We start from the raw sequence: 12,500 nt of genomic DNA, 5'->3' as shown, positions 1-12,500 counted from the left end.
AACGCGGTGCGGTTCAGTTCATCCGATGAATCACTGGCCACTTCCATTTCCCACTGTGCCGCTCAAAGAGGCTCTTGCATACAAACAAGGAATGCACTGCCAATTAATATTACAGCTAGACGTACGTTTTGACAGTTTTGTGTTTGTTCAACGTTTATCCATTCAATCCCATGTATGGTTATGCACATCATGTCTCAGAGACCACGTTAAAAACAACACAAGACACACAACATGAAAATAACACACACACACTGCCGCTTTTAACACTCAGGGTGCGTATATAATTAGATCAATATAAAACACAATAGAAATGCAAGGGATGCCTGCATATTTGGCATTGTGAATATATATATATATCTTTATAATTCTCACTGTGGCATTGAAATCTAATTTCCCCTGACACATTCACACCCACAAATAATCTTGTTTTATTCAACTATCCGTTCTCTTTTTATGTCCCAGTAAGGGCAAATATGTTGTAACTGACAGCTGATGCAATAGATGGATCGGATGTGATATTCAAAATGTGCCCATAGTCCTATATGTGTTATTGTCATTTTTTTATGTGCCAGTCTCTCCGTCTGCCCAGTCTGTCTCCTGTGTGCCTGTCTGCTGTAAAGTAAATTGGATTCTTAGGTAAGACTGGTGATTGGCTACGGATGGGGGGGCGTGGCCTGTTTGTTGATTGGATTCCCAGGTAGCAGCAGGACTATAAATACCAGCAGTGAAGAAGGAGAAATAAAGTTTGTGTGTGTGTTTGCATGTGTGTTTGGTGTGTGTTTGTGTGTCAGTGCGTGTGTGTGTGTGTGTGTGTGTGTTTGGAATTAGTTCTTAACGTTATGTGATTTGGTCCTTTACTGTTTTCGAGCTTAGGTCTGCACTGCAATATTCCATTCTCAATCACATATACTGAATGTATATTGGTCCTGCCAAGTCTGTTTCTTTTTTTATAATAAATCTTTCATTTTGATTTATTATTTGTTTGGACCTGAAGTTATTGGTTGAACTAGGTAGTTTAAAGGGTTACTGTCTATGTGAACTATAACGTATTAAGGGTTGATGTGTATGTGAACTAGATAGTATTTAGGATCACAGTGTATATTAACTATAAAGTATTAAGGATTGCTGTGTGTGTGAACTAGCTAGCATTAAGGGTTCCTGTGTATCTGAACAAGATAGTATTAAGGGTTGAACTCGATAGTTATAAGGGTTTATGTGTATGTGAACTAGACAGTATTAAGGGTTGAACTAGATAGTAATAAGGGTTAATGTGTATGTGAACTAGACAGTATTAAGGGTTGAACTAGAAAGTATTAAGGGTTGATGTGTATGTGAACTAGACAGTATTAAGGGTTGAACTAGATAGTAATAAGGGTTGATGTGTATATGAACTGGATAGCATTTAGGAACACTGTGTAAGTGAACTGTAAAATATGAAGGGTTGCTTTGTAAGTGAACCAGATAGTATAAGGATCTGTCTCACCGACAGCGAACAGCTCCACGCCGGCATCTCGCAGGCTCTCCGCAGGGGGTATCACGTCGTCCTGGGACTTTCCATCCGTGATCAGGATCCCGATCTTTGGGACACCGGGTCTGGATCCGGACTCAGGCTTGAAGCTGTTCTCCAGAATGTAGGTCAGCGCCAGGCCTTTGGACGGGATTGGGCGATGGAAAGAATGAAACAGCGACGAGTGAGTGGGTGGAACCAGATAAGGAATTCCTATCTAAACACGAGGTGACGGATTAATAAGTACAAAGAGAGAAATTAAGGGTTTGGGAGAGGAAGAGTTTAGAGATACAGACGTTAATTAAGGCTTAACAAGGATTCCTTTGTGGAAATGCGACACGCGACACCGCTTTTGAAATGAACATAGCCCAATGAAGAAAGGTGGCTACCGGTAAGTGTGTTGCCTCCCTTGTAGGGCAGATTCTTCACGGCGTCGATGACGGTGTCTTTGGTGGTGTAGGCGTTCAGATGCCACTCTATCCTGGGGTCCCCGCTGTACTGAGCCAGACCTACCGAGACAGACATGTATCCACAGACACATCATACACCAGCATATCAATGTCATCCATGCAGTTCAAACATGTACGCAGCAACAATATCACATATGGGTCTAAAAGCTTCGGACATGTAAGTACTTGGTTGCTTGTTTCAAATGATCAAATGTACACATTTTTCTTCGCTTTGACAAACTAGGCTTAAATGAGACAGGTCATTTACTAATAAACACACTAATCTATACACTTTTTAATCACAAAAACAATTCCTTCGAAACAATAATTGTCATTGCTTCCAGGTGGAGTAGGCCTGCGATCTTTAACAGATACAGAGGAGGATGACACAGAGACGGGAACGGACCGATGCGCGTCTTGTCGATGCCGATGTCGAAGGCGTTGACCAGGTTCTCCAGGAACAGGCGCACCAGCCGGAAGTTGATCCTGCCAATGCTCCACGAGCCGTCCACCAGGATAACGATGTCAGCGACCGCCTCCGTGTGGCACACGAACGGGTCCACTGGGGAGGAGAAGAGAACCGGGAGGTTACTCTCCGAACTCTGGCAAATGTTTATTTTGTTATTTGACCTTTAAGGTTGACTGAAAATGGGATTGTGGATGATAAAAGAGTTTTTCCCATCCGTACTCGGGATGATGTGGGGAATGAATCAGGTGAACCATGAAACATAAGTTCATGAATATTAATTGTAAATGTTATCTCATCTTAACCCTGTGCTCCAAGACAGGTCAATAGAGGAGAAAGCATAAAATATGTATATTTTTAAAGTTCATAAAACGAGATCTAATTCGTTTTTTGTTTTTCGTCAGGAGGCAACAGCTATGCAGCCCATAGGTTCTCTTTATTATATAATACAAACAAATGACTATTTTCACCATACATTCGCGAAAATGATCCACATTATGCATAGAAAGAGCTCAATTATAGAAACCACCACAGACTGGAACTATTATGCGAGCCAGAACACTGGAGGTATTCTGTCCCGCGTGAGTCTTCCATCTGGAGAAGAGGAGGGCTTAATGGCAGTGGTGAAGCAATTATAATGGGAACAGGCCACTTCTCACAGAACAAACACCTACACCGTTTTACCATTACACTCAAAGAGAAACGGCTCTCGGGAAAAACAAATCACAGGGACAAAATAGCATAGCCATGTGTTCTCCTTATAGTTATTATAGTCTAACTTGAATTTATTACTTATCTATTACAAAGTAATTTTTTAGCATTGTCATCTTTCTTTAACTGTAACATGGCATCCCCTAAGCCCTCACCATAAAGTAACCATGAGTAAGTTTTTTTTATGAACCAAGGCCTCTGTTTGCAGATTGCTTTTGGTACTTTTGTCTCCTTTATGTTAAAACCTGAAACTTTACCAGCAGCCCATGTGCTGCAGATTTCAGTATAACTAATCGGGGGTGTTAAAGGTTCTGCTCACAAAGGAAGAAGGTCCTTTTTAATACCAATGCTGCATTTTTTAAGAAAAGTAGAGGTCTACTGAGCCAGACTGTTCCCTTGAAACATCCACTGAGACCGTGATTTATAACAGGTTACATCTGCCTCCTGTCACGTCGCTGCTCCAGAATTGGATTGCATATTTGGATGTTATTGCTTATATTGTTCATGCTAAAAAAAAGAGATTTAGAGTTACTCGTAAGTATCCTGGCAATATAACTGTTTGAAGTCATGTGCCGAACTGTTGCTAGGTTAGCTAATCATTTACATAATGGTGGGCAGGGTTGAGTTTTGGGTGGTTACAAGACAAGCAGAGCCCTGATTGGTTCAGAGCAGCAACGAGGCACACCTGTTCCCTGTCTATCTAATAATTTAACGATCGATATCTTAAACTATGTGGCTTTCCTTGGAGTATCTTTAGGAAACCGACTTCAAAGAAACTAGAGAGCTTGGGAAATCCCTAGGCAACACAAACTCAAAAGCCTATAGTTGTGCTGTTTAGCTAAAAAGGTTAAAAACTGTGCTTTTTAAACAGCTTAGTATAGGCCGGACGGTGTGCTTATCTTTCCGTTTATTTTTTTGCATTTGAACATAAGGAAAGCGAGGGAAGAGAAAATTAAGAGTAGAGAGAGGGAGTACAAAACCGAGAAGCCCATATGGTGTATGGAAGTTTATCTTGCGTGGTCGCTTCGATGAAATGGCAAAAAGCTGAATACCGAAGAAAGACCAGCGAGAAACCTAAACAGAACCCTAACAGTTTGGTTTGAATAGTTTTGGTCGGGTTTGTTATTTCAACACACACACACACACAACCATACTTTCACTCACACACACACACACACACACACACACACACACACACACACACACACACACACACACACACACACACACACACACACACACACACACACAAACGTCCAAAAGAGAAACACAAATGCGTTACACACATGATGGTGAAATGTAGGGAAATACATTACAACCGTCACAACATCAGCCCCTTAAAAGTATACTTATTTGTACAATTTCCCACAAAGCCAGAGGCGTGCACACCTATGCAATGTTTTGAAGATGAGAGGATGAATAAGGATCACACAGGTATGGCTCTTTAAGCCCTGAGAATATAAGCATTAAAATCTTGAGTCTTTCATCAACAATTCAGGCCCCGCAAATTAACATCGTTCTACTCGAATTTGGTTATTACAGCTTTTATTGGACATATTTCAAACTCTTTTATGACCTAGTAAATGGAGAACCTCATATCCTTCAGTAGTTCCCGCACCCTTCCGCAGTCCTCTCTCGCGTGAGACACGAGATTTGGTGGAAAATCCTCCACAAAACAATCGTCCGCTATGACACTAACTCAGACAGGCAGCTTGACAGGCTAATACTTTGTTTGTGTGCAGGCTTAGGTGGCATGTTTTGATCAAACGTGTGGTGGTTGTGGACAGGGCCCACACAAACGGTGAACAATACACCAGGAGCTACTGTGGAGCCTAACCCTCTGCTCTACGCGTACGGACTCAACCGAAAACACTAACAGACAGAGCTGGCTAAAAATACAGACAGACAGGCTGCGGCAGATAGAGACTCAGCCAATTCACCATTTTTTGAATAGTTGTCTGGAAGTAATATTTCACTTTTTTGTTTTTTTTATCGTTTCATTTTTTGGCTACTGTTTCCGTTGCTATGCTAACTAATATTAGGACCAGACAAGGCTAGAGAAGCAAAGCATAAATTGTTTTAATGAGGGAGGGGCTGAGACTCAGAGACAGACGGACACACGGAGGCAGACATGGAAACCGTGAAGTGGAAAAGCAGCCGGGCGAACAGGCAGCCAGCCAGTCAAACGCTGAGGCGGACAAACATGAAGGCGGACGTGAATGAGTGAATTATTCTAATTCTCTTCCTTTGCTTTCCATGCTATAAATAGAACACATGCTCACACACACACACACACACACCCCCCCACTCTCACCTCCACACAGATACCTCAACACATACGCAGGGACGCATGTACACAAACAAATAACATCACACAAGCCAAACAAATGTATTGACACACCAAAACATAAACATATGAACAGATTTATGCATTTTGCACGCATTAGAGAGCAAACACAAGCACATATATGCCTCCACCTGACCACAACAGACCAGACTAATTAAAAGCCTAGCTGATTGCTCTTTAATTCCTCACTTCTGGGAAAACACACAAACAGGCACACACACACACACGCACACACACACACACACACACACACACACACACACACACACATGCAGCCATTTAAGGACACTTCCACTGGGCTGTCTGCTTATCCTCTCTTTCTCTCTTTGTCCTTCTCTCTCTCTCTCTCTCTCTCTCCTCCCTCCCTCCCTCCCCTGACTCTCTCTCTCCTCCCTCCCTCCCCTGACTCTCTCTTTTCCATCATCTCCCTCTCTAAGCGTGTTCCTTCATCCCAGCCACCGGTGATTTACGGCTGACCTCTGTGCAGCGGGGGATCAGGCCCAGTGTGCTGTCATTTCAATCTGCCCCTGGTTAACTTTTATTTCCCCGTGCCGCAGTGATTGTGTTTCAGAGTCTGGCTTTAACACTGAGGACAGCGACAGGCATGCAGATGAGACGCAGCGGCTGGGCTGCTGGCCTTGTTGCGCAGCGCTGCTGCGTCTTCTCCTGCTGTCGAAAGAGACACCTTGTCTGCTCCCCGCTTTGCCCGTGATCCTATATGGAGGGTTCACGATGGATGGGGAGATTATTCGTTTTTTTGTAGAATAATATTCTTTAGAAAAAAGAAGAATTTTATTGGTGAAATGTATTCCATCAGATTTTAAAATACAATTCATTTTTCAGGCAAATTTCTCTTTGGGATTAATAAATTGGTATCTTATTTTGTGTTATCTTAATCAGCTCTCATTTTCAGACTCAACATTTCCAATTAATTTGTAATGCAACATCGCACCATCACTTCTACCATTTCTCCTGGTAGAAACCCTGCGTCTCCTCCATCTGCTTTGATTGCAACAGGTAGCTGCTGCTTCTTATCGTTTACAAGCCCAGTAGACTGAGCTGTTCCATGTCCCTGTCCTGATCACTCCCTTCACTTCTCTAAAACCACTTTCAAAACACTAAAATCTTTTTCACAATAACAAATCTAATTTGTGACCCATGCATTTTTTTATTTTTTGGGCTGAAGCAGAATAATCCTGTTACCTCACAGGAGTAGGCCTTTCCCAGCCCGGCAGAACCTTGTACCCACTGACATGTGAAGTATAAAGGAAAAATAAAGTGATTTGAATGGAATTTAATTGCTTGTTAGACTGTGGAACTCACTGCAGCAGTGTAAATGTTTTTTAAAGTGCAAGTCAACCGCAAAATCCGTTCTTCAGTTGAAAGTGGTTCGGTTTGGGTCTCTTGGAGACTGGATCTTGATCTTTTTTGACTCAAATGTAAAAGTTATTGAATTGGGGAAGTTCTCTCCAAATACAAGAAGACTGGAACTTCCGGGTGGTTTTCCAGAATGGTCGTTTTTTTATCGGTTGCAAAGGTGTGCCATGAGTTGGTACCCTGTTCCACACAGCCTCGCACTATCTCTCATGGAAACCAATGTGTCTTTACCGCTGGAGCGAACGTTGTTTGAAACTCGAGGGCCAAAGGTGTCCTGCTAATAAGGGGGTTCCTTCACCCTTCAAATGGTTGGCGAGGTGCTGTGTAATCAAATGGGGAGGAGAGATGCGTGTGAAGGGTTGCTGTGAGGCGTCACCACGGCCGAGGGGAGTCCAGGTTTACTACACTGTTCCATGGGAGTAGCGGTTCAGTCCAGTGCTAGAAGCTCCAGAAGAAAGCATTCCGGTGAATCCTGCGCTGCTCCCAAGTGTGATCATCCCGGTAGCATAAGCACATGCTAGAACACACACACACACACACACACACACACACACACACACACACACACACACACACACACCCAAGAGACACTGTGCGAGTGTGTGTGTGTATGTGTGAGTGTTTGTGTGTGTCGGGATGGGGGGTTGGAAGGGATCCTAGTGTGGATCACTGACCTCCTCCATCGCTTGTTTCCAAAACACCAAAGAAAAAAAAAAAAATCGCTCCGTCCAATCACGTAACAGAGCAGGCGGGATGACGGGGGCCATCTCGGCGCCCCCGTCCACCGCTGACTCACCGACGTTGTCGAGCGTGAACAGCCGGGTTAGCTTAGAGACAGGTCTGTGAGTGTGTGTGTGTGTGTGTGTGTGTGTGTGTGTGTGTGTGTGTGTGTGTGTGTGTCTGTGTTTGTTTGTTTGTGTGTGTGCGCGCGTACGTTACTGTTCGTGTGTGTGTGTGTGTGTGTGTGTGTGTGTGTGTGTGTGTGTGTGTGTGTGTGTGTGTGTGTGTCGTCCTCTGAGGTGTGGGGTGTAAGCCGACAGCTGTTTTTTAGGAGTACACACCTTGCTGTTTGATCTTTAATCCAAAGCCTGTTTGTTCCATTTCACTGAAGACAGACAGACAGACAGACAGACAGACAGACAGACAGGCAGGAGGACAGACCCAAATGCCTGCTGGGTCATAGCGCCATAGGCTGCTCCTCTCTCTTACTTATACCTATTTTTCTGTTTTGTTTCCTTTGTTAAGGTTGTAATGGACTCTTTCATTTCCTTCCATCTTGCTACCTATAACCCCTCTAGTTTGTCGTAAATGGCGCTGACGAGTCTTCAGTGTAAGTGCAAAGAGGGTGTCTATTTTGTTCCGTGTACCGCTAGCCCATACCGTCACGGCTTGCGCAGGGAGGTGACCGTGAATGCAGAGGTCGGACTCAGAGCAGCTCCGAAAAGAGGCTTTACTCCGCGAATACACACAGACAAAACAAACAAGCAGGGAAGTGTCAAACTGGGCCCGAAATGAAGGAACTTAATTATGCGGAACACCGGTGAACAGAATGACCAATCAACCCAGGGGACACACCCACGACACTAATGCCACAGCCCTGTCCCTGACCTGCCTCGCCCAGCTCCTGACCTCCCTGTGTCATTAGTGTGACGTGTGTCACCTGTGCTAATGAATCATTCTGTTCACCTGTGTTCCTCGTATTTGAGCTCCTCAGTCTCTGCCCCAGTCTGTTGTTTCCTAGTGTGTTGTCGGTTTGTTTCTGTTCTGCGTGTGTTCGCAAAGTAAGGCTTCCTTTCGCTCCTACCCTGAGTCTGAGCTCTGCTTACGGGTTCACCTCCGCTCCAAAGCCGTGACAGAGACGAGCCTAGTCCCCGGATTTCGTCATACATATTGGTGTTGTAAGACATAGTACAACCTAATGAACCCATTGCTCCCCCTAATGCTGGCCTCAGTGTTTACAGCGGAGCCCAATGGAGAAGGGGGGGGTGAAATTAAACCAGCTAAAATAGCTGGGAGGAGAACATTGATTAGCTGTTGAGTGGATAATGGGACAGTAAACTAATCCACGGCCACATTAGTGCCCGTGGATAAATTATAAAATGATGACAATAAAGAAGACATTAAAAATCAGCGCTAATTAAAAAACAAGAAAAAGGTCTCACTCAAACAGAACTAATCGAGTGTGTTCAGGATTCCCATTACGAAGGAATAACAAATAAAGTAGCCATCTGTTATGCTTTGTCTACCAGCTTTTTAACCCCATCCGGGGGGATCAAAGTTTTAAAGGGACTATGTGTAGGATTCGTAATTGCATAAATCCCTTTTAATTACAAAAATGTGAACAGGTTGCATTTTTCGCGTAAACAAAAGACGACCTCTAACTTTGTCTGTTTCGTTAAACAGCCTGTTGAATGAATTTCCATATTTTCACTAATCACCCAACCTCCCCTTTAAATGCGCTATACGTATCCATGTTACCAAATCACCAAAATGACATAGCCAGCGATAGAAATAGCATGTAGACACATTTTCTGGATTATATTCAGTCTATTTCAGACTGCCTGGTGAATCCAAGTCCTTGAGGGAGGCAAGCAGCCTTATATCCACCATATTTAGCTGACACACTCCACAGGATCTCAGCTTAATCAAAACAACACTATCTGTAATTATTTCCCTTCGAAGTCAGATTGAACACAGCTGGAAAGAACTCTGTGGGAAATTCAGAGGCTTAAATTATAAGTGCTAAATATAATCAAAATAATGTTTACAGAGTTGAGACATAGGGTGAAATTCCGCTCGTACCACGAAGAAGTGAGCAAGGAAACGGGGAATGGGATACTGCGCTTGGCCACGACGCTCTCGGTCAATAAAGTAGAAGATGACAAGCGGGTCCCTCCTAAGAGAGATTAGTCCCGGAGTAACACTCATTCTTTTTAGCAGAAGTCATACAATGCTGTCTCACGGCGGCGATTCATTGCTTTCGCAATTTATGTCTCAGACGGCCCTGGCATGAAAACAGACCCAAGGAACCTTCACACGAATAGGGCTTTATGTTCGTGTCTGTGGGTGTGTGGCTTTAACAAGGGGTAATTTATGGTGATATTAAAGCTCACTCCAATGTTACACCCCCAGTTTTGTTGTCATGTTATTCAATGAGTAGCCCGTTCCACAGTGTGGTAGCGGCGGCGGCAGGTGTAGGAGGCACCTGAATCACTTACAGGAGGCGACAGGTTATAAAAGTTGTAGAGGCATAGGGCACAGGATCTCAAGAAGGAGGGCTAATCATTCTAATTCAACGCCTGCACTTAAGTTCTTGGCTGCAATAACTGCCATGCACACACACACACACACACACAGAAACACACACATATGTACAAACACACAGACGGACGCACACACACAGACAGACGCATACACACACACACACACACATAGCTGTGGTAGGTCATGGTACGAACCACTTACATATGATTATCTTAACTTATGTATGAAATTGCCCCAGCTCCACAAGAGGGCAAGGACAGGATGTTTGTATGTGGCACACGCACGCGGGCACACACACACACACACTCACACACACACACACACACACACACACACACACACACACACACACACACACACACACACACACACACACACACACACACACACACAGCCGGCACCATACACACGTACACATACTGGCACATGGTCAGATTGTCCCCCGAGGGGCTTGGCTGTCAAAGTTGAACTGGAGGCCAATGAGATTCTGCTTCCATTCCTCACTGCTCATAGGGCAAGCGGGCCAGAGATGCATAGCTTTAAAAGAGAGCGAGAGAGAGAGAGAGAGAGAGAGAGAGAGAGAGGCAAGAGCTAGAGAGAGAATGTGTCCGAACATCCATCACCTCTCCTGGGGAGGAGTTTACTTTATTTATAGCTAGCCCTAATTTCTAACATTATCGTTTGTTTAGGCCCTGGCTCTTTGTTAGTGTGTGTGTGTGTGTGTGTGTGTGTGTGTGTGTGTGTGTGTGTGTGTGTGTGTGTGTGTGTCTGTGTGTATGTGTGTGTGTGTGTGTGTGTCAAGTGTGTGTGTATGTGCGGTGTGTATGTATGTATGTGTGTGGTTTGTGTGTTTGGTGTATGTGTGCTGAGCGTGTACGGTGTGTGTGTGTGTGTGTCTGTGGTGTGTGGGTGTGAGGAGGGAGGCTTGTGTGTATCCTACCATATTTCTTATTAGTTTAACAGAATTGTGAAAAAGTTTGTTTTCTTTCCTCTCCGTCTGTCAATCTGTTTACTTAGTGTTTGTGTGCGCATGTGTGTATGTGCATGTGTGTGTATGTGTGTGTGTGTGTGTATGTGTGTGTGCACATGTATGTGTGTGTGTGTGTGTGATTATGTGGTGTGTGCTAGAAAGACAGAGGCCGATCGTGCATGTTTGACAAACAAACATATTAATTTCTATCATCTTGCCATCATTTCTCAGTCTGATGATAACAGGCGACGTGGAGTGGCTCCGCTCCAAGCATATTTGTGAGAGAGGCCAAGGGCAAGTGGTGTTCTAGTGTGTGTATGTGCGTGTGTCTGTGTATGTTTGTGTGTGTATGTCTTTGTCTGTGTGTGTTAGGGCCAACTGGTCTGGGCATACAGCACAGATGCTAGGGTCATCAAAAGTTTATAGAGACTGTAACAAAAATGGTTTGCGGTTTAATGTGAAACAAAATGTATTTTGCATATAAACATATTTCCATATTTAATCTTGGGGCTGTTGATGCCATCCTGTCTGTTCGGGAGTAGCAGGTAGCTGCAGTGCCTTCTGGGAATAACATCTAAAACCAAATAAGGAGAAATGTCTAAAGCATTATTCATGACAATATGCTATTTTGAGATGTTCCTTTTCAGTGCACCTAAAACATATATTTGTGAATAAACCCTAATGTTTAAGTGTTGGGCTTGTAATTTAAAGGCAATTATTTGGCACTTTCGGAGTTAAAGTTTCACCCAAGAGCTGCTATTCCTTTTTTTCTGTGCTATCTCCATTTCAAACCCATTTAGCACTTGGCTCTCAGAGACTTTGAGTGCAGGGCAATGACCTATTCCTTATTGTTCAATAGTTTATGTTGCTGCGTGTTTGTGTGTGCGTGCGTGTGTGTGTGTGTGTGTGTGTGTGTGTGTGTGTGTGTGTGTGTGTGTGTGTGTGTGTGTGTGCGTGTGCGTGCGTGTGTGCTTGTGCGTGTGTGTGCACATGCAGATGCATTTGTGTGTGTGCGTGTGTATGTGGGGACTTTTTTATGTTTATGTTTCACACTAAATGTTTAATTAAAAAACATTAAACTAAAATATGGTAATATATGTATTTTTGTAGTGGCTGCGTCTTAATATCAATGTTTATGATGAATTAGATGGTAATTCTAATGACTTCTGGTTCAACAGCTGTTCTGATAGGGATTGCTGCTAAAAAGATATAAGACCAATAGAAAATGTCTCACAGTGTAAATGCCAAACGCCACATTTGACAAGTGTGATAATTGTGAAGATATATAGTTACAGGAGCGATGACTTCCCCCCTGTACCCCTGTGTGTCTGGCCTGGGACACTCAATACTAAATGATGGCTAGCTTAGCCCACTGTCTAAAGCATTAACTCAAAAGCAGACGTAGAACC

At 43.7% G+C, this 12,500-nt stretch overlaps 1 protein-coding gene across 1 annotated transcript in view; it reads right to left on the bottom strand.

Moving 5' to 3' along the window:
- Window positions 1-12,500, bottom strand: part of col14a1a (collagen, type XIV, alpha 1a) — a 104,578-nt gene that overhangs the window by 75,311 nt on the left and 16,767 nt on the right. The window contains exons 6-8 of the mRNA XM_079758318.1: window positions 2,363-2,518; window positions 1,897-2,016; window positions 1,484-1,648 (exon numbers count right to left, since the gene is read on the bottom strand). Of these exons, the coding sequence (XP_079614444.1) occupies window positions 1,484-1,648; window positions 1,897-2,016; window positions 2,363-2,518 (441 nt within the window). The remainder of the gene's footprint in view (window positions 1-1,483; window positions 1,649-1,896; window positions 2,017-2,362; window positions 2,519-12,500) is intronic.

This window comes from Pollachius pollachius (assembly GCF_949987615.1).
Source record: "Pollachius pollachius genome assembly, chromosome: 1".
In the NCBI taxonomy this organism is placed as follows: Eukaryota; Metazoa; Chordata; class Actinopteri; order Gadiformes; family Gadidae; genus Pollachius; species Pollachius pollachius.
Note: the sequence above shows the minus strand (reverse complement) of the source record. Positions and strands in the feature narration are given on the sequence as shown.